Here is a 26,768-nt window from a genome sequence, read left to right on the forward strand (position 1 = left end):
AGCCAGCATTCTAAACTAGTAAAAAGGACTACATTATTGCAGCCAGCATTCTAAACTAGTAAAAAGGACTACATTATTGCAGCCAGCATTCTAAACTAGTAAAAGGCCTACATTATTGCATCCAGCATTCTAAACTAGTAAAAAGGACTACATTATTGCAGCCAGCATTCTGAACTAGTAAAAAGGACTACATTATTGCATCCAGCATTCTAAACTAGTAAAAAGGACTACATTATTGCATCCAGCATTCTAAACTAGTAAAAGGGACTACATTATTGCATCCAGCATTCTGAACTAGTAAAAAGGACTACATTATTGCAGCCAGCATTCTGAACTAGTTAAAAGGACTACATTATTGCATCCAGCATTCTAAACTAGTAAAAAGGACTACATTATTGCAGCCAGCATTCTGAACTAGTTAAAAGGACTACATTATTGCATCCAGCATTCTAAACTAGTAAAAATGACTACATTATTGCATCCAGCATTCTGAACTAGTAAAAAGGACTACATTATTGCATCCAGCATTCTAAACTAGTTAAAAGGACTACATTATTGCATCCAGCATTCTGAACTAGTAAAAAGGACTACATTATTGCATCCAGCATTCTGAACTAGTAAAAAGGACTACATTATTAAATCCAGCATTCTAAACTAGTAAAAAGGACTACATTATTGCATCCAGCATTCTAAATCACAGCATTGCGACACTGTCGGCCTATGGCTTCGTGAAACATCAACTTTAGGCTTAACATGAGAAAATGACGACCAAATAAAAATAAACATGTATCCAGTAAAGCAAAGCTATAGGCGACTGCAAGCACTAGCACCACATAATCAGATTTTATGGATAGGCAGCCGCATAGATGTCGCAATTTCAGAACCATGGACAGTGATCGGTAGTCTATACTGAGGGGCTAACGCCGACTTTGTGGGGGTCCAGAGAAACCGCGCTACGCCAGTGAGTTGAACTCTTACTTTTCAGGTTAAGGATAATGGAAGGAATGGATGATAGGATGTGTTGCAGAGTATTCGGACAGGGCCCATGTCCAGGCCTGAAGGTCGTGACCTTTAACCCTACTGTGATACACATGTCATTTGATATGTTGAATCATCTAATGATAACAAAGAGAGGTATCATTATGTCACAACGGATATCGCAGCAGCCATGTCATCACACCCACAAGTTCCCATTTCTGACATTGACACTCCTAGAAACTGACCTTCAGATGATAGTCTATCACAGAGTGACTCACACACTATCGGCTACATCAAAAATATATACACACACCCACACAAAATCTTACTGTACCACACATAGACCAACAAGTTTCCCTTGTAAATTTGACTTATTATGGATGAACGTCTATTTTTGACATCTTATTTCCGCGTGGTTACAGAGTTAAAAGAGAAACAGCTCAAAGGTTAAGCGTTTAAATCATTCATTCCGAGTGGTTAAGGTTAGTGCTATGGTTGGGGAAGGCTTAAAACAAAATCTTTAAAAACAACTCCCCGCTACCATCAAGTTTGGGGTGGCAGGTAGCCTAGTGGTTAGAGCGTTGGGCCAGTAACCAAAAGGTTGCTGGATTGAATCCCCGAGCTGACAAGGTAAAAATCTGTCGTTCTGCCCCTAAACAAGGCAGTTGGGTCTAACTGTTCCCTGGTAGGCCGTCATTGTAAATAAGAATTTGTTTTTAACTGACTTGCCTAGTTAAATAAAGGTTAAAACAAATATTAAAGTATCATCAAATATTCTCACAGCTTGCTACAGCATTGTGAACTGCGGTGACTCAGTGATCTGAGTAGCCCGCGTTGGCCCAGAGTGCTGGGCAATTGTTTTTCTTTTTTTGTTGTGAGCACTGAGGAAGGCATTGATAACATTCTCAGGAACTTTTCAAAATGTCCAAAATCGAAGTCTATTTCTAGTGATCAGGCTGCATAGACAGTGTGACACCTGTGTTGTATTACACTAGTAACATGTATAACTCACACAAAGTCCCTAGTGACCTGTCTAACATACACACCTATTGCACTAGTAGGCCTTAACTGTCTAACATGTTCTACTGCACTACTGTAAACGTTCATCTCACGTGATGTTCCATTGCCAGGTCACAAGGTTTAGTCAAACTTAGGGCCTTTATTAACCATAACAGTGGTATTCCACCTAGGACATGTCATACTGAAACCTCAGTAACCGATTACACTGTTCCTGCACCGTGTCAGTATATGCAAATCACAGGTGTGTAGCCTCACTGACCTGTTTACCATACACTGCATGTTCTACTACACTGGTAACCTGAATCTCACCAGGGTGCTTGATTACACAACAGTTCCCTAGAAAGCACTGAACATGCTGCAGGGCAGGAAGAGGCTGTGTGCAGGGTTGACATGCTGGTGCCTGTCAGCCCCTTATGGGAATACAGCGAGAACAGAACAGCCCACTGGGTTTTACTTCTGAAGAGAGCCAACAGCTACAGGTTCAACTCAAATAAAGCAGAATACTTCATGGCAAATAAATATGGTAAATATCTTGCAGCTCTCACAAAACGAATACATGCCAAACAAGTTATAATTTTAAAAGATACAAAAGCGGTCATTAGAAACAACAATGTGATTAATGTGAATTTGAAATGTTTCTATGAAAATGAATATAAATCAGAATGAAACAGTGCACTTTGTCTGCTCTACACGTTACTAACAAAGGCTCTGGGAAACACCTGGGCTACTAAAGATACATAGTAAGAAGGTTCTAACGATGATCTTAACGCTACGAAGGCTCTGGGAAACGAGGCCCAGATCAGGACCTGTGAACCCCTTCCCTAACCCTCCTCAACAAACGGATCACCTGCCAATCACCCACCTGACACACAGGTAACCCCACCCAACCCACCCCGGCTACGTTGCGGTACACACGTAACATCAGCAGCAGTATCCGCAGCAGTAGCAGCATGGCTGTAGAATGTTGATGCCACCCACGCCTGCACTGTGCCAGATCTGCCTCCGTTCAACACCACCACCACCGCAGGTGAGTCAGATTACAGTAAAGGTGCTGCGCACAGTAGAAACGCTAATTACAGAGTTACAGAGGCAGTAAATCTCTCATACACACACACACAAACTGTCACACTCATATCCACCCACACATGCATAGCAAAGGAAAACTACAGACTAGAGTCAGATCACCTGGATGATGATGTCAGAGTTGAACCATGTAGTAATATGAAAGGTCAGTAGGCCCACACATACTTCAGACGACCCAGTATTTCTGGTGTCCTGACCTACTCTTGCACACTACTGAACAACTACCAAACAGTGCACTCTGTCTAGAGGAATCACTGCTTATAGTGGATATAGACTAGGCAAGTCAGTTAAGAACAAATTCTTATTTACAATGACGGCCTACCCCGGCCAAACCTGGACAACTGCGCACCGCCCTATGGGACTCCCAATCACGGCCGGTTGTGATACAGCCTGGAATCGAACCAGGGTCTGTAGTGACAGCTCTAGCAGTGAGACACAGTGCCTTAGACTGCTGCACCACTTGGGAGAGTATGGGTGGGGCTATATGTATGTGTTACTCCACGAGGGGACTACCCTAGGGAATCTCCTGGTGTAACTAGGAGAGAGTGTGTGTGCGTGTGACTGTGTGTGTGCGTGCGTGTGTGTGTGTGTGTATGTCAGAGTGCATGTGCATGCTTGAAAGCATGTGTGCATGCATGTGTGTGTTCAAACTGTGTGTGTGTGTGTGACGACTGGGCAAAGGGGAAGAATGCTCCCATTCAGGAGCCTGCCATTACACCAGTGACCCCCCTCTGACGTAGGAAGAGATTTAGTGACACACAGATAAAAGCCTTCCTCTGTTCCTCTCTGTCTCTGTTCATCCATTCCTCTTATTCAATAGTGTCAACCCAGCACAACTCTTAGTTCCCCAAAGTAAGGCTGGAGACTACAGACCATAGACTACCAAGGCAAGGCTGGAGTCTACAGACCATAGACTACCAGGGCAAGGCTGACTACCAGACCATAGACTACCAAGGCAAGGCTGGAGACTACCAGACCATAGACTACCAAGGCAAGGCTGGAGACTACCAGACCATAGACTACCAGGGCAAGGCTGGAGACTACCAGACCATAGACTACCAGGGCAAGGCTGACTACCAGACCATAGACTACCAAGGCAAGGCTGGAGACTACCAGACCATAGACTACCAGGGCAAGGCTGACTACCAGACCATAGACTACCAAGGCAAGGCTGGAGACTACCAGACCATAGACTACCAAGGCAAGGCTGGAGACTACAGACCATAGACTACCAAGGTAAGGCTGGAGACTACCAGACCATAGACTACCAGGGCAAGGCTGGAGACTACCAGACCATAGACTACCAAGGCAAGGCTGGAGACTACCAGACCATAGACTACCAAGGCAAGGCTGGAGACTACAGACCATAGACTACCAAGGCAAGGCTGGAGACTACCAGACCATAGACTACCAAGGCAAGGCTGGAGACTACCAGACCATAGACTACCAGGGCAAGGCTGGAGACTACCAGACCATAGACTACCAAAGCTGGAGACTACCAGACCATAGACTACCAGGGCAAGGCTGGAGACTACAGACCATAGACTACCAAGGCAAGGCTGGAGACTACCAGACCATAGACTACCAAAGCAAGGCTGGAGACTACCAGTCCATAGACTACCAAAGCAAGGCTGGAGACTACCAGACCATAGACTACCAGGGCAAGGCTGGAGACTACCAGACCATAGACTACCAGGGCAAGGCTGGAGACTACAGACCATAGACTACCAAGGCAAGGCTGGAGACTACCAGACCATAGACTACCAAAGCTGGAGACTACAGACCATAGACTACCAAGGCAAGGCTGGAGACTACCAGACCATAGACTACCAAGGCAAGGCTGCTACCAGACCATAGACTACCAAGGCAAGGCTGGAGACTACCAGACCATAGACTACCAAGGCAAGGCTGGAGACAACATACACACATACGTCTGTCATGATGGCAGAGTTATAATCTGTTGTCAAGGATGGACTATAATCCTAATCTCTTCCGTTTGTCTGTTGGAAGAGAAAAGCAGGATAATATGGCAGGATGAGGCCTACAACCAGAAAGGAAACCTGGGCTAATACGTCACAACTATGGTCAGAGCAGCAGATGCAGCGGCCAGACAAACACATACACAGGTCTGTTAGCTCCACAGGGGGAAACCCCAGATCAGGGTGAGGGGTACATGTGTGGGTGAGAATGGGTGGGGGGGCAGAAATAAACATATCCCACATTTAGACCTCTTATTGATTATTTAATGAATGAATCAATAAGACGAGGTCTAAATCACAACAGTTGATCAATACTCCTACTGATCTTCTACTGTTGTGATTTAGTCATGCTGAAATGCCTGTGTAGGCCTACCTGTTTCCCACATAGGCCTATATCCATAATTGACAGAAGGTTCCTATTAATTTGTCATAATTAACATTACAGAGCAGTGCACATGAAACTAATAAGTCCAGGCCTATCTCCAATAATATTATATGGCTGTGATTAGACCTTGTCTAAATAATGAATGAATATGTGGTCAACGTTTTGGCTAAAATAAACACTGCCTTCACATGTTTAGACTGTGTTGAGACTATAATTGTGGCATACAAGTGTAGCCCTATGGCTGGTCTAAAATGCCCAGGTCAGTGCATTGCATAGCCTACCTCATTGAGTGGCCCTATGGATGCAGCAACAGGAATGATTTAGCTCAGTGTTCTGTCATCTTTCTGCAACATGCAGATGGTCTCAGAGCAAGGGATCTGAGGCTGACTGCTTTATTGGAAACGTTGCTTTGGAGGAGCAAGTCAGTGTGTGGGTCAGTAGGTACAGTATGTGTTATTATTAGACACATTCACAGATAGTCAACCATTACATCCTATTTATATGGGGCTCCCGAGTGGGCAGCGGTCTAAGGCACTGCATCTCAGTGCTTGAGGCGTCATTACAGACACTCTGGTTCGAATCCAGGCTGTATCACAACTGGCCGTGATTGGGAGTCCCATAGGGCAGCGCACAATTGTCCCTGCATCGTTAACAGGCTATCCCCGCGCACGCGCGTCGGATCAAACAGGTTCACTGGGTCCAGCGCGCGCTCGGGTACTTGTGTTAGAGGGATTTCAAGCCGAGAGCGGGGGAGTCCCCCGCGACCTCTGCGCTCCGATGCCTTGCCAAATGAGGGCAGTTCTATTCCATCGTCATGTTAATAATTGCGGTTGTTTTTTAGTCCACATGTGAAGTTTGCTTAAATTGCGTGTTATTTCCGTTTACTCCATTTGAGGTTTACATAAATTGTATCCCCAATACAACGGATGTTGCCTTCATACGTAGCCTAGTTTATGTTAGCTGAAAGCTAACTAGCGCTGTAGGCTACAGAAACTCACAAGCCTTCACTTTCACAAACCTGCCGGAAAAGGGTTATACTCGGGTCTAGTGAGATATTCCCCGTATCTCCAAACTCTCCTCCCGCTTGGATATAAACCCGTAAACTGGACTGGAGAGAACTGGCTAATGCTCTCCAGTTGCGCACAGCACGACTCTGATAAACCATCTACTTTCTCTTTAAGCCCGACGGTCACCTGACTGTAAAACTATCCCCGGCTTAATTAACTCGCCAACATTAGTTTCCTACACTGCTAATTTAGTTAGCCAACATATCTCAATCGCTTCCAGGTACCCAAGTACCGTAGTAGCCAGATCAGGGATATCGACAGGTTGCCCTCTGCCAAGTAGAAGCAGGGACACGCTTTCCGCTAAAAATACCTGTCCACGACTATATTTGGCTTGGCTGGATCACAATCACATCTCAAAAAAAGTCGGTCTCGCCCCGGCACAATGAATTGGGCCCTCTGCTATCTCACACAGCCGCAGCGCCAGCATCTAAATTTAGCTACAGCGCTTGCGTCAATCACGCGCTTCAGTACGTCAAGCCCTGACTCCGCCTCCGGGAGCTGATCATTGGCCAGTATCAGAACGTGGCCAAGAAATACGCGTCTAGTGATTGGCTGTCGTTGATTTACTGTTCTCAGTGGCTCCAGCTGCCTCATTTATTGTTGAGTTTGATGGCTGCGCCGAGACTAGTCTAGAATAACCACTACGCACACACACAGACCTGGCTCTTTCATGGGAAGGCTCACACAAAATCATATTACAGTATTTGTACAGTAGGCTAGGCTATTGTCTTATTAAATGATCAGTGCCAAAGAAAATGAGGTAACACATTACATTACTGTGCCCTTATTACAGTGTAATTATTCCTCTAAGCACAGTGTAACATGTATTGAAGTGAACTTGGACATGTTTTTAACAGGCTGTTGTTTCACTGGTTGTTAAAAGCCTGACAGACTTGAGGTTAATGAAACAGATATCAGAACAGAGAACGAGAGTGGAGAGGCATGGAAAAGGCAATTGGAGAACAGAGATGGAGAAGTGTGGGGGAGAGTTGGAGGGGGGAGGAGGTAAGGTGGAGGGTAAGGAGGAGAGGTGGAGGGGTGAGCAGGAGAGGTGGAGAGGTGTGAAGGAGTGTTGGAGAGGTGTGGAGGAGGGTTGAGGAGGAAAGGTAGAGGGGTCAGGTGGAAAAGACATGTTGAGGAAAGGTGAGGAAGCAAGGTGAAGAGGTGGAATGTGGAGGAGAGGAGGAGAAGTGGAACGTGGAGAGAAGAGTTGGAGGGGTGAAGAAGTGGAATGTGGAGGGGAGAGTGCAATCAGTCAATACGGAGACCTTCCTTTAGGCCAGTGATGTGTTTGGGTTCATGTTCAAGTTATCTCTATTTATCTCTATATCTCTATATATCAATAGGCCTGGGGGATTGTCTGAGAAACTCTGTTGACCGGGAAGCTTTGTTGTGCTTTTGTAATCCTTGGTCCCCCCAGTGATGCGGTTCCTGCTGGAGCACTCCGTCTTTCCTATTAGGGCAACACTGACTGGATTGGATAGGTAAAACAAGGTTTCCATTGTGTGTGAAGTGAAATGCAAACAGGCGTATCCTATGTTTGCTGTACTCATCAAACTTCTCATCATCAGTGGGCTCTGTATGAGCTCTTGAGTATGTGTCACATCAAACAACATAATTCCATTTGCATGCTGATGTTCATTAGGTTACTGATTTCATTTGTTTAATGCTCAGTTATTTGCACTTCATAAGAGGAAAAATTATTATTCTTAAAAAATGATACCCACTTGACATATGTGGCGGATGATGTTGTGTGACAGGGTGGTCTAGTTTAATGAGCTGAAATAGTTTGATAGGCCTACATAATGGAGTAGCCTATTTACAGACTGTTATGAACAGTTGGCTCATTCATCCCCCCTCCTTTCCCCTATAACTATTCCCCAGGTCCTTGCTGTAAATGAGAATGTGTTCTCAGTCATCTTACCTGGTAAAATAAGGTTTAAAAAATAAAATACAAAAATGACAAATTAATAGATGGTATATAAACTATTATGGTGGAAAATTGTTAATAAAAAACGGTTTCAGATCCCGGAAATGAATGTGCAACTACCAGAATGTAATGGAAAAAAACTACATGTACAGTAGGCACTTGCTCGCCCTAGCCTGGGCATTTCTGGAACTATTCAGTCGTGAAATCATAAGATCAACTCGCTCTCACTCAACCATCCATCTCTCTCTCTCCCTCTCGCTCTTTTTCTGGCACACAGCGTGCGGGGCTTATGTGTCTAGTACTGTACCGCGAGGCCGGGCCGAGGGAGCTCTACAGTGAGTGACGTCACCTCTCCCATGGCGTCACATTGACGTAGCGCATACCAGGCGCTCTATGAGGAGGCAGACTCACATAAATGCTGTATTAGACTTTCTCCCTCAGACCGCGCACATAAACAGTCCCGCACTACGGCTTTACATCTGCGCGCATCATCACTGGCACATACACAGGATCACTCTGAAACACACTTTTAAAACACACATCGGACTATATTCTAGCCTACTTTCCTTTAGAATAATTAAAGGAAAAACAAAAACAAAGAATAACTTTTTTTTCTTCTGTCGCTTCATCCTCAACGAGTTCTGCAAATATACGTGTTACTTTTCAGCAGCTTTGGTAATTTTTGTAATTATTCTGGATCTATACAGGAGACTTTATGTTGGGTTAATAACACATGTAAAGACGGAACCACTACAGCAAACAAGTAAGTTATTGTCTTTACTTCTGGAAATTAATGACTTTCTCTCATATTCTAAAGACCACTTAATTCATTATTAGATTAGGCTACTAGACTATTGGTCTCATAGAGAAACATAATTAGTTGTAGGTTCACCTGCACACCGGTTTGTTATATTGTTAAAACACGAGCGCTGTCTTAAACTTTCTCGTGCATGATGACCTGTTGATTTGGCAAACTCGTGAGCTCGGGAACCTCGGTGTGTGTGTTTGGTGTCACCGAGGGCAGATGGAACCGAATTTGAATTTAATTTGCTGAAGGAAGGTATCATATTCTTTGTGGTTGTCATGGAAATGGATGCCTCTCAGTCAGACAATGAAGTGGGAGACATAGGCAGTATTAGGCACTAATGGAGCTGAGTGAAGAACACAGACAGACAGTCAGACAGGCTGAGAGTAGAGGAGGGCTGACATCAAGGCTCTTATTATCTCCACTGTTATAAAGGACATGATTGTGTATTAATTCAGCTTTATGTGGACATCATGTTTGATGCCTTTGCAATAGTTATAAAACAAAACACATAGTTTGCTGTACGTGTGTGAGTGTGTCAGACTAATACCTAGCCATTTATTCCCGGCTATACGGGAATAGTTAAATTGGTAAAACCCTGAGAGCTTGTTGGTCTGTGTGCTGGGTGAATATTAGCCCTGGGCCTACAGTACAGACATCTTACATATGAGAGTTTTTCATGAGACGATTTTATATTATTGAAATAAATCTGACTGCAAGTTGCAGAAGAACAGGCAGGCAGCCTTAGTTTAATTTCAAATGATTTATGTTGACATCATTTATCCCAACAGGTAGGTTTCTCGTAGTTTAGAACAAACAGTGTGATTATATGCCTACAAAATAAAACATGTTGTTTTATAAACACTAGTACAGCCGGTGACCAACCTTAAATGTCCTCTGTCACACTGTCTGTCTGTCTGTCGTTTGTCTATCTGTTTGTATTTCTGACTGTCTCTCTAAATGTCTGTCTGTGTGTAGCATGTGGCTTTTCTGAATTAGACAGGCCTGTCATTGCTCACATTATTGCTCACATGATTAGGGGAAACAAATATTGACATTAACAATGTCAATGTTTGATCTATAGCCTTGCCTCTTTTTGAAGTTGAAGTTACTGCCATTGAACGTGGATCTTGACCTAAATGTCATCCTGGAGCAAGGAGGTCCATGACTCGAAGTGAGGCTTAAGGTTGGTCTGACCACCCAGTCTGGTATCATAGACTAGACATAACATAGTAGATGTAAATCCAGGACACTCAAATTAGTATGATATGTTATGTTTGGTATAGTTACATAAGACCGTTGGTTACTTAAGGAAAAAACGAAAGGTGGTCAGGGTGGATGGGTGGGCGTATAATGTAAATGTCTAGCAACCCAAAGGTTGCGTGTTTCAATCTCATCATGGACAACTTTAGCATTTTAGCTAATTAGCAACATTCCTACTACTTAATACTTTTTAGCTACTTTGCAAATCCTTGGCATGTTAGCTAACTCTTTCCTAACCGTAAACCTAACATTAACCCTGTAGCTAACCCATCCCCTAACCTTAACCCTTTAGCCTAACTCCTAATCTTAACCTTAACCTCTAAACCTAACCCCTAGCCTACCTAACGTTAGCCAGCTAGCTAATGTTAGCATTAGCCACCTAGCCACCTAGCTAACTTTAGCCACAACAAATTGAAATTTGTAACATATCATACATTTTGCAAAATCATAACTTTTTGTATGTTTTGCAAATTCGTAACACACTGTAGGACACTTGCAATTCATAACATATCATAAGAAATGGATGATGGACATCCAGAAATTAATACCATTTGCAACATAACATATCATACTAAATGCTCTGAGACCAGGTTGGACCCCCAGACAAATACCCTAAAAAAATTTACATTTAGAAATCAGTCAGATTCTTAAATATGTCGACCAAGTTAAATTAAACTTTTGCATCTCCTATTCACACTGCAGTCTCTGGTCCATATAATTTCTTTGAAGGCCAGAATTTGTATCTTTCACTATGAGATGTGTGGTATGCGTTTCTCTCAGGCGGTTAAAATTGGTTTTGGGTGTGTAGACAGAAACACACACACACACACACACACACACACACACACACACACACACACACACACACACAGTCTCCTCTTTTTGACAGCCTCTCTCCTCAGGGCTAATTTACTGTACTTGTATATTTCTCCAGCCCTCCTTTATCTCTTCTCTTTTCTCTCTCTGTTTGCTGGAAGCCTCGCGCTGACTGGCTTATTGGCGTGGGGGGCTATACCGGCGCTTTGGGGCGCGTGCTTCACGGCTCTTTCGCCGTTCTCTAGGTTACCGGGGCGCTCAGCCCAGCACCCACCGGCCGGCTCGAGAGAGAGAAACAGAGAGAGAGAGGAGACCCTTCTCCCCTGTGTTCACATTATGGACACACACAGACCAGTGCAATTGTAGCTTTTTTCGTAGCCCTTTTGTCTACATATCTCTGTATGTTGATGGGAGACTGTTACAGAGGAGTGTAAATGATTTTTTTTAGGCTGGATCATGCTGTTGAATTGTATTGTATTGTTGTATGTTTTAATTCTGTAATGTATTGATTGTTGCTGCCTTCTTGGTCAGGTCTCCCTTGAAAAATAGACTATGGATCTCAATGGGCTTTTCCTGCTTAAATAAAGGTTAACATTTTTTTGTAAAAAAATGGGCTATTTTAAAAAGCGTAAAATGCATATAGCTTTTTTGCTCTCAAAAGCGTTACAGGCTATTTGCTTTATGTCGGTCTGACACCGATTCAATATGATCTATTACCACAGCACACTGAATTACAAAACAAATAACAAATAATGTCATTGAATACAATGACCTCCACGTCTATAAAGTATAAACAATTGAGACAGAATATTACATTTCCTCTCCTGATTAGCCAAGCATTCTGGTGTGGTAGAGATTGAGCGACTGAGAGACTTAGAGACGCGACTGTCTGTATCCTAGTGAAGTTCATGTTATTATTGAGCCTAACTCATTCTCCAGACATTGAGTGAATAATAGGCATAGAAACATGTCAGACAAAGCAACAACAAAAAACGTGTTAGATCCGTAGGCTATAGTTTTAGATTTTGTCAGCCCGCAGGCCTATTGGAAAAGTGATACTGTTAAGAACCTATTCAAACAGAGTTCAACTGTTCAGTGATCTCCAAACAGACTGCATGTCTCCCGGCCGGGACGGTTCAGAGAATGAGTCCGGAGAGGGAGGACTGGTCCCCGGTTTAGTGGAGAGAATTAGTCCGGGTATCGGTCAGTGTTTGTAGGTGAGTGCTGCAGAGAGGGGGCGCTAGGCACTGTGAAATCTCTTGTCTGCGGTGAGCTGTGCTCTGGCTGGCAGCAAGACGCACTGAGAGCGGAGAGGTTTCGGTTCTGAGATTCATAACTTACTCAGGTGGATATTGTAACCTATTTTCTCTTTCCAATAACGAACCCCTTTTAACCCTGAGACCTGTAGTGCATGAGCCTCAGACTAGTGCGAAAGAACCACCGGCAATTTTAACAAAATGATAGCCATGCTCTTTTGAAGACACTTGTTTTATGAATTGCAAATAACTAGTTTCATTTAATATTATTGTTTGTTTGAAAAAGTGTTAATATGATAATTGAATAGATTCATATGATATTTGACGATATAGACCATTGTTAGATTTAGATATTATTTTATGCTGCTCGCAGGTGAAGTGATTCTAGTTTTTCTTTTAGTCTATATTATTTTAGTCTATTCTCATCAATCTTCAATATTTTACATTAATAAGAGTTGAAATTGGAATTCAAAATTATTGCTCTATTTCTGAGTTGTAGGCTAAATGATATAGAGAGGTTATAGATATATTTGTTAACTTCTGTATTTGGTGAAGCATTCAATGAGCGCTATGGAATGTTTGCAGATTTTCTTATTGCTAAATTATAATTGTACTTATAATAATGTATATTCCTCCATTCTTGTGTCGCATGTCTCTGGATCTCTCTTTCTAGGTCTGACCTTTAATTCTGTATCACACCTCTAAGCCTGCTGCTTTTCCCCTCATCACTGAGAATTCATTTTATTCTGTTCATGTTTTAATTTCTGTGCGTTTTTTCCCACCGGGTAATCTTGTGTAGGCTATATTCTGTGCGACTTTATTCTGCTCTTTGTGATTGTATTGTATTTGTGCAGTAAGCTATGTCATGCGTGTTGGTGTGCTTTGGGAGTTCCCATGTCTCTGGTTGTGACCCGGTGTTTCTTTCCTCCAGACCCGGGTTCGGAAGAGCGCGCCCAGCCGAGCTCAGAGCCCCGGCTACCGGACAGTTCCTTCGAGTCCTCCCCGCTCCCGGTCCCCCACCACAGTCGCACCAGTCCCCAGCCCCCCACACAGAACACCATTCAGCGCGAGGCTTTCACACCAGGTACTGAAAAACACCGGGAACAGGCCCGGTCGTCGTCGCACCTGTCCTGAGTTGGTGCTTTAAAAACCTGTTTCAAATGCACGTGTAGTTTTCAAACTATTAGTCTGCCATGTCTTTCTTCATTCAGTCAGCTGTGTCTCACGCTAGGTCTATAGTGCGTTTATTTCATTTAGTACAATATTAGGCCTATATATTTAGAAATGTTTATATAACAAACCATATAGTTTAGACCAACAACATAATTTATTATTTTAATTTAACCGATATTGAATGGTCTAAATGGTAATTTAATATATTCCAAGTCAGTTCTGATTTATAATTCTAAGCGTGTTGTGTCAGTGAGTGCGCGCGAGTTGACATTTCCATCTGTAGATATGGGGACGGAAATAGTCTTCTGAAACTAGACACACCGACTTTAAAAGCAAGACCAAAAAATATAATTAGTCAAATCTGTAGATATCGATCTGCTTAATGAACTTAATGAGGTTAAACGTCTTAAACCTTCGAGGCCAAAATAAAGTAGCCTAATTTAAAAGCACATGTATTTTCTCCTGATAGATTAAGGTGATAAAGGTAGGCTGTCCCGCCCGTATAGCGACTCATGGGGACCTCGAGCCTGCGGTTAGAGGCGACCACAGCCTCTAGGACAAAACCCCGTTCTGGGTTTCTGCATCATACCTGTATTTAGATCAAGTTTACATACTGGTACATTTCATGAATGTGAACAAGCGGTTTACGCATGTGCGGGTCAATACCCGTCCAAAAACCAACACACAAAATAAGATTTAGATCGAATGTCTCAAATCGCTGTCTGCTGTCAATCTGTTTCAATCTGCGTGTGTGCGTTTGTTTTGACTGTAATATTTAGGTAGAATTATCAAGTCTGCTCATATGAGTGTCCATTAAAATCAATTTAAAAAAAAATATATATATATATTATATTTTTTACAACTTCTGAATGTTTCCTTGATCGATAGAATGTATTATGTATTTACTTATGCACTTCATGTCTTGTTTGTTAGATCTATGGCATTCTGACAATGAACAAGCACGCTCAGTTTTTGGAACGGATGCATTGTGTCCAGTTGAAATGCACACCTCGAGGTTAGAGACTGCTTCTCTCTGATCATCATACCACACACGTACAAGTACACGTGCACACACACACGCTTATCCAGCCAGGTCACCTGTTATACAATTCAGTATTCAACTTCCATCCATGTCTGTGCAAGTGGGGAGATGACGTGGAAGTTGTTTTCGATATTTTTGTTTTAAACCTATCCCAAACCTTAACTTTACTTTAACCATTCGAAGTTAATGTCTGAACTTTACCCTAAATTGAACATTTCGGAGTTATTGTCTAATCTTACCCTTAAACACACGACATTTGAAGTTTGGAACAACTTCGAAATTTGACGTTTAAGTATGTGGATGAACGTCTAATTCTGTCGTGAGACTCTGAGAGCTGGTAGCATTTATCTGCCTGGCTTGTCTGTCCTGAACACTCACTGTTTAACACACATGTAGCTTAAGCACACACTCACACATGCATGCACTCAAATACTCATGCATGTTGTACACACACGCATACACACACATTCTTCATGACACATACACACTCACACACGCACAAACTTGCTGTCAGGTGGACGTCGTGGTGTTTGAATGAAAAGGGTGTTTTCGGTTTTTGGGATATAATCTGGTGTCATTAGAGTGCTTCTGGCTTGGTCTTAACATGACACTGCATTGTCTGAATATGTGTGTGTGTGTGTTTACTCATAAGTAGATGTGTGTGCATAGGGGCATGGTGAGGAGAAGGTACACACATCAGTTAGGTTGTGTTTACATCATCACTATGTGTGTGAATGGGTGTGTGTCCATACGTGCATTTGTGCGTGCATGTATGCGTTTGACTTTAGGCAAGGTAGGTGGAGTAGTCTTATAAAGAGGCGTTTCAATTGGAATTAAACACATCAGCCCCCCCCCCCCCCCCCCCCTGTTGGACAGGCCCAGGAAAAATCTCTCTCTCTTCCTTTTCTCCCCTTGAAGACACAGGCAGTTACAAATCCCCTTCCTCTCTGTACACCTGTACGCCTGTTTCCGCGTGGGTAGTGCAACTGCCTGGGTCACTCGCGAGGCCGTCATCGAAATAAAAGAAAACTCTGGCGGTTGCTCGAGTGCAGCCGTGCTCGCCCACTCCTTTCTAGACGGATGGAACTCGCGCACTCTGAGAAAGTTTGAGTCAGACCTCCAAACTCCCTCCTGACCTCGTGTCTCTCGCGCGTCCCCATGGTTACACTTTAGCCCTGCGGCTCACCCATGGTGACATCTGTATCTCTGTCTCTAATATAGGTGTCTCCCGCTGTAAGGTGTGAGTCATGCCAGGGCTTCGAGCCCACAGGTAAAGTCACATAGCCAAAATGTACAGTTATATTGTGTTCACTGTTCAACACGGACTTAATAAATATGTCATTTAGTTACGTTTGTGCATGCGCCATGTGCGTAGGGCAAATGTACACAGTTGTTAGAGTCCGCAGAGGAAAGAAGGTGTGCAGGACAAATGATGGTAGTAGGCTTGATAAGTCCCATATTTGACTAAATAAATATGACGCGAAGGAACAAGACGATTACGACACAGCGCGCGCAGAGCGTCAATGGGAACCGCGCGCTGTTGACAGTTCCCTTCTTGAGAGCGAAGAGCAAACACAACAAACTCTGGGCACTTACGACACACACACACACACACAGGTTTTAATATTGATCAACAATAGATAACTACAGTTGAAGTCGGAAGTTTACATACACTTAGGTTGAAGTTATTAAAACTCGTTATTCAACCACTCCACAAATTTCTTGTTAACAAACTACAGTTTTGGCAAGTCGGTTAGGACATCTACTTTGTGCATGACACAAGTAATTTTTCCAACAATTGTTTACAGACAGATTATTTCACTTATAATTCCCTGTATCACAATTCCAGTGGGTCAGAGGTTTACATACACTAAATTGACTGTGCCTTTTAACAGCTTGGAAAATTCCAGAAAATGATGTCATGGCTTTCGAAGCTTCTGATAGGCTAATTGACATAATTTGAGTCAATTGGAGGTGTACCTGTGGATGTATTTCAAGGCCTACCTTCAAACTCAGTGCCTCTTTGCTTGACATGGGAAAATCAAAAGAAATCAGCCAAGACATCAGCCAAGACAAAAAAATTGTAGACCTCCACAAGTGTGGTTCATCCTTGGGAGCAATTTCCAAACGCCTGAAGGTACCACGTTCATCTGTACAAACAATAGTACGCAAGTATAAACACCATGGGACCATGCAGCCGTCATACCGCTCAGGAAGGAGACGCGTTCTGTCTCCTAGAGATTAATGTACTTTGGTGCAAAAAGTGCAAATCAATCCCAGAACAACAGCAAAGGACCTTGTGAAGATGCTGGAGGAAACAGGTACAAAGTATCTATATTCACAGTAAAACGAGTCCTATATCGACATAACCTGAAAGGCCGCTCAGCAAGGAAGAAGCCACTGCTCCAAAACCGCCATAAAAAAGCCAGACTACGGTTTGCAACTGCACATGGGGACAAAGATCATACTTTCTGGAGAAATGTCCTCTGGTCTGATGAAGCAAAAATAGAACTGTTTGGCCAAAATGACCATCGTTATGTTTGGAGGAAAAAGGGGGAGGCTTGCAAGCCGAAGAACACCATCCCAACTGTGAAGGGTGGCAGCATCATGTTGTGGGGGTGCTTTGCTGCAGAAGGGACTGGTGCACTTCACAAAATAGATGGCATCATGAGGAAGGACAATTATGTGGATATATTGAAGCAACATCTCAAGACATCAGTCAGGAAGTTAAAGCTTGGTCGCAAATGGGTCTTCCAAATGGACAATGACCCCAAGCATACTTCCAAAGTTGTGGCAAAATGGCTTAAGGACAACAAAGTCAAGGTATTGGAGTGGCCATCACAAAGCCCTGATCTCAATCCCATAGAAAATTTGTGGGCAGAACTGAAAAAGCGTGTGCGAGCAAGGAGGCTTTCAAACCTGACTCAGTTACACCAGCTCTGTCAGGAGGAATGGGCTACCCGAAACGTTTGACCCAAGTTAAACAATTTAAAGGCAATGCTGCCAAATACTAATTGAGTGTATGTAAACTTCTGACCCACTGGGAATGTGATGAAAGAAATAAAAGCTGAAATAAATCACTCTCTCTACTATTATTCTGACATTTCACATTCTTAAAATAAAGTGGTGATCCTAACTGACCTAAGACAGGGAATTTTTACTAGGATTAAATGTCAGGAATTGTGAAAAACTGAGTTTAAATGTATTTGGCTAAGGTGTATGTAAACTTCCGACTTCAACTGTATATATTATTATTATTATGGTTATTATACAAATCTAAACAATTATTATTAATATTATTCATTTGTGGTTACATTGTGGGCTGTGTGTGTGATCCCCAGTCTAAGACGGAGGTCGTTATGATAATTAACCTCTCTCTAGACACACGGTTCCCCATCCTGTCTTTGAGCTTGTCATGGCACTATGTGACAGAACATGTGTGTGGCTGGTTGTTTTAGAGGCCAGAGTTAGTTAGGGTCCAGCACCATGAGGGGTCCATTAACATTTAATGATACAGGCCTCATTTAGTTCCCAAACGACAGATAAACTAGGGCAAGACACACACACACACACACACACACACACACACACACACACACACACACACACACACACACACACACACACACACACACACACACACACACACACACACACACACACACACACGCACACACATACACACACACACACACACAGCTACTCACACACAGTACACACTAACAAACCGCTCCTACAGTTTAGCTGTGCTGGAGTGAGGGTTGCGTTGTGTGTGTGTGGTTGTATGTATGGCTGTGGGTGATTATGACCAGGTGTGTTGACTGCAAAGTGGATGGGGGTTCAATCTGGGGCTCATTCAGTTCGAGAAAACGGAAGAAAAAGTTTTTAAATTATAAAAAAAAAGACAGTTGTTATCGGACAAGTTAAGGTACATTCCAAAACGTTTTCTTCCGTTTCCTGCCGAGTGAACAAGAACCGCTGAGCTTAGCTACACTGATTGGCTAATGTGTTTTTATCTGCTTCACCGATTGGCTAACATGTTTTTATTTGCTTGACTAATTGGCTAATGAGTGTTATATTAAGGAAATTACACTAACAACACACTAACAGCTTCCTCACACGTTTCATACTATTGCATTATGTGCATCTGTTAACTGCATAAATAATCAACGTCATAAATAGGGAGGAGATCCTGCTGTTTTGTGAGTTTCAGCACCAAACTGTGTCCATCACCTCCCCAACATTCTCACACACACGCTTACACTCTCACTATCACTACAACGTTGATGTTTTAATTCTGTATATAACACATCAACTTGATTCTCTCTCTCTCTCTCTCTCTCTCTCTCTCTCTCTCTCTCTCTCTCTCTCTCTCTCTCTCTCTCTCTCTCTCTCTCTCTCTCTCTCTCTCTCTCTCTCTCTCTCTCTCTCTCTCTCTCTCTCTCTCTCCTCCCATCTTTCTCTGTAGACATGCCTTGTGTGCAGGCACAGTATGGGCCCGCCCCTCCAGGCTCGTCCTACTCCGCCCAGTCCTTTGGTTACCAGGGCGACAGCTACAGCTCTGACCTCATGACCCCGGACTATACCAAGTTGGACTTGGGTGGGGGTGAGATCTCGGCGGCCGCCACTACCTCTCTGCCCAGCTTCAACGTGTTTGTTGAGGGGAGCTACGAGCCCAAGTCCTCCTGCCTATACCAGATGCCCTCCCATAGGCCGCTTATCAAGAAGGAGGAGGAGTCCTACCCACAATCTGACACCATGCCCACCTCCTCCATGTATTTTAAACAGTCTCCTCCGTCCACCCCCACCACCCCCTCTCTCGCCCCCCAGCCTGGCTCCTCCTTCCTCTGGGATGACTCCCCCCACCTCTCCCTGCAGCCCCCCTCCCACGGCCCCCTCAAGTCCGCTCGCTTCCCCCACTTCTACCAGCACTCCCCTCCCCACAGTGGGGGGTACGAGGGGCTGGGAGGGGGGCTGCCTCGCTCTTCCTCCTCATCCTCTTCCTCGTCCTCCTCGGTGCCCCCTCACCCCCACGGCCCGCCCCTGGAACAGCACCTGTACCAGCTGCACCGCGGGGTTGGGGGTCCGGGGGGACTGGCCTTCCGTTCTCTGGCGCTGGGGTCCTGTAACCCTCTGCTGGGAGACCGCCTGCCCTCGCCCCCCCATCGCGGCCCCCCAGGAGAGGGCACCTGTGCCGTGTGTGGCGACAACGCTGCCTGCCAGCACTACGGCGTACGCACCTGCGAGGGCTGCAAAGGCTTCTTCAAGGTAAGACCACCTGAAACACCACCTCACACTCACCTGATGACACCCCCATGAGCATCTCTCATGCTATTATCTCTCTCTCTCTCTCTCTCTCTCTCTCTCTCTCTCTCTCTCTCTCTCTCTCTCTCTCTCTCTCTCTCTCAATTCAATTCAATTCGCTTTATTGGATATTTACAATATAAAAATGAGAATCAAAATTGTCAACGGGACAACAGTAACAACAAAAACCAAGTCTCAAAATAACCATACATTCAACAATAACAATAAGCATACAGTAGAGGACATGTGCAGGTTGATTGGTTTGTCAGACACTGTCCCTCAACTTATGGCAGGCAGCAATGTAGTGCGCTGCCAACCCACAGCTCTCTGCGTCCTACCCCAACAGGACGGGTAGCCTACTCTCATCAGAGAGGTCTTTGAAACCTTGAATAAGGGTTTCAAATTTGGGGAAATGACACTCTCTAATTGTTGTATATTTCGGACATTTTGTCAGGAAATGCAGCTCCGTCTCAGGTTCTGCTGTTGTGCAGTGGTTGCACAGCCTTTCCTCTACAGGGAGGATCTGTTCTATGTTAATACTAGGGCCATGTTCAGGTGGGATCTGATCCATAGAGGCGTCACAATGTTCATTTAGTGAGCTACAAACAGACATCACTGGAGGCTGTTGGCTTGAGTTACACCAGTCTCTCTCTCATGCAGAACTTGGAGGAGGACTGTGCCCCTCTCTGTCTGTCTGTCTGTCTGTCTGTCTGTCTGTCTGTCTGTCTGTCTGTCTGTCTGTCTGTCTGTCTGTCTGTCTGTCTGTCTGTCTGTCTGTCTGTCTGTCTGTCTGTCTGTCTGTCTGTCTGTCTGTCTGTCTGTCTGTCTGTCTGTCTGTCTGTCTGTCTGTCTGTCTGTCTGTCTGTCTGTCTGTCTGTCTGCTCTGCTCTGCTCTGCTCTGCTCTGCTCTGTCTGCTCTCTCTCTCTCTCTCTCTCTCTCTCTCTCTCTCTCTCTCTCTCTCTCTCTCTCTCTCTCTCTCTCTCTCTCTCTCTCTCTCTCTCTCTCTCTCTCTCTCTCTCTCTCTCTCTCTCTCTCTCTCTCTCTCTCTCTCTCTCTCTCTCTCTCTCTCTCTCTCTCTCTCTCTCTCTCTCTCTTTCTCTCATTCTCTCATTCTGTTGTTCATTGAGTGCTCTCTAAATCGTCTGAGGAGTTGCCACGGCGCCTGTAAGGGTCGTCTCCCCAGGCAACCAGCAGGGCAGAAAGGTTGTGTGTGTGTCGTGATGGCGGGGTGCAATAAAAATACAGTGGCTGCTAAAAGTCCAGCTCATGAGAGAGAGCGATAAAGAGAGAGAGATAGCGAGAGAGAGAGAGGGAGGGAGGGAGGGAGGGAGGGAGGGAGGGAGGGAGGGAGGGAGGGAGGGAGGGAGGGAGGGAGGGAGGGAGGAGGGAGGGAGAGAGAGACAGATAGAAAGAGAAACACTATTGTCTCTCTCTTTCTCTCTCTCTCTCTCTCTCGCTCGCTCTCTCTCTCTCTCTCTCTCTCTCTCTCTCTCTCTCTCTCTCTCTCTCTCTCTCTCTCTCTCTCTCTCTCTCTATCTCTCTCTCATTTCCTTAGTCTCGCTGTTGAGCTGGGAGACCCTTCAACCAGGGAGAGAAAGAGAGAGAGAGAAAGAGAGAGGACTGTAGGAAGACAATTGGATACCAACATATTCACCAAAATACAGAGAGTTAGATCATTCACCCAGTCCCACAGTTAGGTTATCAATGGAGGAGGGATCACATCCATATCGTAACACTGAGCATAAGTACAGTAACTGTTCAAACATCTCCCTTGAAAAAGTTTGATGGAACTTCCCGGTTTAAATAAAGTTGAAATGAAAAGGCTGTAACCGATAATGTTTTAGAGCAATAAAAATACATGTGGTTTGTTAAGAATTCATTCCTCCAGTATTATACATTTTCTTCCTCTACAGTTTCCGTTTGGTCTCTTATGACAGTTATCTCACATCATATATAACACATCCCACACACAAACACACACACACGCACGCGAGCACGCACACACACACTCATCTCAGTACCTTATGTCATCGTTCAGGAGCCTGATTTTAGTCATAGGGCTTATTTCACTTCTTGTATGTGCGTGTAAAATGAAACATTTGTCATCCAATACAAGATCTAAAGTCCATCCCATTTCATCCTGTGGTCCTTCTGCAGGGTTTTATTTAGTTAGATGGAAAAGGAGAGAGAGAAGTAGAGACGGGAGAAAGAAAAGAAAGAGACAGAGAAAGAAAAGGGACAGAGGGTACAAACAGAGAGATAATTGAATGAGGCCTGTGGTAGGTGGAAATGAATTATCCCTCTTTTCAATTAGTTTCACAATTTGTTTTTATTTAGTAATTAATGAAAGCAGCGTCTGGTGGCTGCAGGCTATGTGTGTGTTTGTGTGTGTGTGTGTGTGTGTGTGTGTGTGTGTGTGTGTGTGTGTGTGTGTGTGTGTGTGTGTGTGTGTGTGTGTGTGTGTGTGTATGGCTTCATGCCGTGGGCTCTGCGTCTGCTACACAGCTCAGCACCCAGACGCAGCCTGTCAACATCCCACATCAGCCTCACACACACACACACACACACACACACACACACACACACACACACACACACACACACACACACACACACACACACACACACACACACACACACACACACACACATACACACAACATCTACACAAAATTATACACAAAAGGTTGTACAACTTTTTCCATACAACATTATACAGCAACAAGCACGCCATTAACCACACAATATTTACACAACATTAAACACACAACATGTACACAACATTAAACACAGAACATGTACACAACATTAAACACACAACATGTACACAACATTAACCACACAACATGTACACAACATTAAACACACAACATGTACACAACATTAAACACACAACATGTACACAACATTAAACACACAACATGTACACAACATTAACCACACAACATGTACACAACATTAAACACACAACATGTACACAACATTAAACACACAACATGTACACAACATTTTCCTAACAACGTTTACACAACATTTTCCTAACAATGTTTGCACAACATTCACCACATCTGCTCATTTCCCGACTACTGTCTAACGTTAGAGATAGAAATCAGCAGGTGATGGCCACCATCTAATGTTAGAGACAGGAATCAGCAGGTGATGGCCACCATCTAATGTCAGAGACAGGAATCAGCAGGTGATGGCCACCATCTAATGTTAGAGACAGAATCAGCAGGTGATGGCCACCATCTAATGTTAGAGACAGAATCAGCAGGTGATGGCCACCATCTAATGTTAGAGACAGGAATCAGCAGGTGATGGCCACCATGTAATGTTAGAGACAGAAATCAGCAGGTGATGGTTAATGTTTATGAATGCTCACCAGGACCAGTCTCTTAGAGGGAATTATTAAGTTACACTGAGTGGATGAGCTTCATATTGTTCTCTGTGTTTTACGCACCATTAAATGCATTATCTCTAATTGTCTTTAATTCAATCTAATAGGGCATTCATGCATTATTGCCTTCATATTAGTAGTGTACGCAGAGTGTTATTAGTGATTTATTGTCATTTCATTTGTGAGTTATACATATTTTCACTAATGTGAATTAAAGAGATTTTCCTTTTCAATAAGTATTCATTTTTAGTCAATGAATGAAGTATTACTTTTTGTTAACATAAATAGTAGCTTATGTGGGAGATGAATATGTAAATAAATTGTAGTCATTTAGAAATATGAATTTGCAGAATTAGACTTAGAAAAATAGTTAGCGGTATAAAAGCAGTGCATTTGGGAGAGGATAAATACATGAACTAATTGACATATTTACCTGAGAGTGAGGGAGAGAGAGGGAGAGAGAGCGAGAGAGAGACAGGGAGAGAGAGAGAGGCAGGGAGAGAGAGAGAGAGGCAGGGGGAGAGAGAGAGAGGCAGGGAGAGAGAGAGAGAGGCAGGGAGAGAGAGAGAGAGAGAGGCAGGGAGAGAGAGAGAGAGGCAGGGGGAGAGAGGGAGAGAGAGGTTAAGCTAACAGAAGCAGCGATAGCCCCCATTATTGCTCATCCAGAGGGAAATGAAACATGACTAATAAGTCCCTCTCTCACACACACACACACACACGCACACGCACACGCACACGCACATGCACATGCACACACACACACACACACACACACATTAACCTCTGAGCACAGCCAGTCAATTGATGGCTGTTAACACTCCACCCCCCGTGGAGGAAAAAATAACTACATAAAAAAATACAGAAATAAATTAATTTGAATTAATAAATGAATAAATTCTAAGCCTTTTAATTAGAGACGGATGGCAGTAGAGTGGCAGTCATACAGCCTGGAGAGAGAAGAGACAGAGAGAGCGAGAGAGAGCTGTCTGATAGCCCCTGATTAGGGAGGAGTGGAGGAGGAGGGGAGTGGATGAGAGGAGAGGGAGAGGGGGAATGAGGGAGGGGAGGAGAAGAGAGGGAGAGGGAGAATGAGGGATGGCTGTCCCTGAAGGCTTTTCATTTAAGCCAGGCTATTAGCACATGTTACATGTCCTGAATCTGCATGCCTCTGTGTGTGTGTGTGTGTGTGTGTGTGTGTGTGTGTGTGTGTGTGTGTGTGTGTGTGTGTGTGTGTGTGTGTGTGTGTGTGTGTGTGTGTGTGTGTGTGTGTGTGTGTGTGTGTGTGTGTGTGTGTGTGTGTGTGTGTGTGTGTGTGTGTGTGTCCAGTGTAGATGGGTTAGCCACGGCTGTAGTCTCTCAGTACAACTGGGCTTTAGCCATTTGGGGTTGTAGGCTATGCTGTGATTACATGTAACTCAGTTCAGCCACTCTGGTGCATCTTATCTCTTATTCTACCTGAGCGGGGACAGAGAGTACAGGTACAGAGAGTACAGGGACAGAGAGTACAGGGACAGAGAGTACAGGGACAGAGAGTACAGGGACAGACTAGATGTGTGGGTATGTGCACACTGTACACAGCAAAACAGGTTATTCTAGTAGAGTGGTTGTCTTCCCTCTGTCTTTCCCTTTGTCTCTCTTTCTCTTTCATCCCTCCATCTCTCTTAACGTGTTGCGTATGGCAGGCGGTCGCGAGGGTGGTGTTCACAGTGTACACACACACAAACACACACACACACATTCTCTCTCTCTCTCAAACACTAATCACATAGTTGACAGCTGAGGTCAGAGAGTTCTTACAGGTTAACACGGTTTATAGAACCATAATGTAGAATCATAATGTAGAGTCATAATGTAGAACCATAATGTAGAATCATAATGTAGAGTCATAATGTAGAACCATAATGTAGAATCATAATGTAGAGTCATAATATAGAACCATAATGTAGAATCATAATGTAGAATCATAATGTAGAACCATAATGTAGAACCATAATGTAGAGTCATAATGTAGAACCATAATGTAGAATCATAATGTAGAACCATAATGTAGAATCATAATCTAGAATCATAATCTAGAATCATAATGTAGAACCATAATGTAGAATCATAATGTAGAATCATAATGTAGAATCATAATGTAGACCCATAATGTAGAACCATAATGTAGAATCATAATGTAGAACCATAATGTAGAATCATAATGTAGAGCCATAATGTAGAATCATAATGTAGAACCATAATGCAGAACCATAATATAAAATCATAATGTAGAACCATAATGTAGAACCCTAATGAAGAACCCTAATGTAGAACCATAATGTAGGATCATAATGTGAATCATAATGTGAATCATAATGTAGAATCATAATATAGAATCATAATGAATCCCCTTTCTAGTCATTTTATGAGTATGGACACGGCCCCTATAATTCATTCAAGTGTCGATTGGTCAGGTATCTAACATATTCCGGAATTATTATGACATGATAATGACATGCTTATGAATTGTCGCTGCATGGGTGATGACTTTGGTACGATGATTAATGAGTTACCTGTGTTTAACTCCATCAGTCCATATCAAATGTCATACATCCAACTGACTCCATCTATCCAACACTACCTTAGTGTGGTTGGACACACACACACACACACACACACACACACACACACACACACACACACACACACACACACACACACACACACACACACACACACACACACACACACACACACACACACACACACACACACACACACACACACACACACACACACACACTCTCTCTCTCTTGCTCTCTCTCAAACACTAATCACATAGTTGACAGCTGAGGTCAGAGAGTTCTTACAGGTTAACACGGTTTGTTGAATCATAATGTAGAATCATAATGTAGAATCATAATGTAGAATCATAATGTAGAATCATAATCTAGAATCACGATGAGGTCAGGGATCAACAGGCCTGATAATATGATTGAGGTCACCTCATCTGTGATCTGCCACATTTCTTAATAAAATGTTATGTCTCAGTCTGTTTTACTACTCTCTCTCTGAGTGTGTGTGTGTATTATCTGTGACCATAACAGAATGCCACTCTACAAATGACGCGCACACACAGACAGACAGACAGACAGACAGACAGACAGACAGACAGACAGACAGACAGACAGACAGACAGACAGACTCTCTGACAAGACTCCTTTTCAGATCTCTAACGTCCATTCACAGATTAGTCTCTGGAGTCACAACCTTAAAGTAATTTCCACCCT

At 43.6% G+C, this 26,768-nt stretch overlaps 1 protein-coding gene across 3 annotated transcripts in view; it reads left to right on the forward strand.

Annotated features, from left to right (window-relative positions):
- Positions 1-8,778: 8,778 nt before the first annotated feature.
- nr4a3 (nuclear receptor subfamily 4, group A, member 3) overlaps positions 8,779-26,768 on the forward strand; it is a 37,443-nt gene continuing 19,453 nt past the window's right edge. The window contains exons 1-3 of one of the 3 annotated variants that reach the window (XM_071396333.1): positions 8,780-9,205; positions 13,514-13,666; positions 19,266-20,065. In XM_071396333.1, the coding sequence (XP_071252434.1) occupies positions 8,836-9,205; positions 13,514-13,666; positions 19,266-20,065 (1,323 nt within the window). In that variant the 5' untranslated portion in view covers positions 8,780-8,835. Of the gene's footprint in view, positions 9,206-13,513; positions 13,667-14,688; positions 14,771-19,265; positions 20,066-26,768 lie in introns of those variants that run through there. The other 2 variants (XM_071396335.1, XM_071396334.1) reach the window with 2 other exon arrangements.

This window comes from Salvelinus alpinus, chromosome 4 (assembly GCF_045679555.1).
Source record: "Salvelinus alpinus chromosome 4, SLU_Salpinus.1, whole genome shotgun sequence".
NCBI lineage: Eukaryota > Metazoa > Chordata > Actinopteri > Salmoniformes > Salmonidae > Salvelinus > Salvelinus alpinus.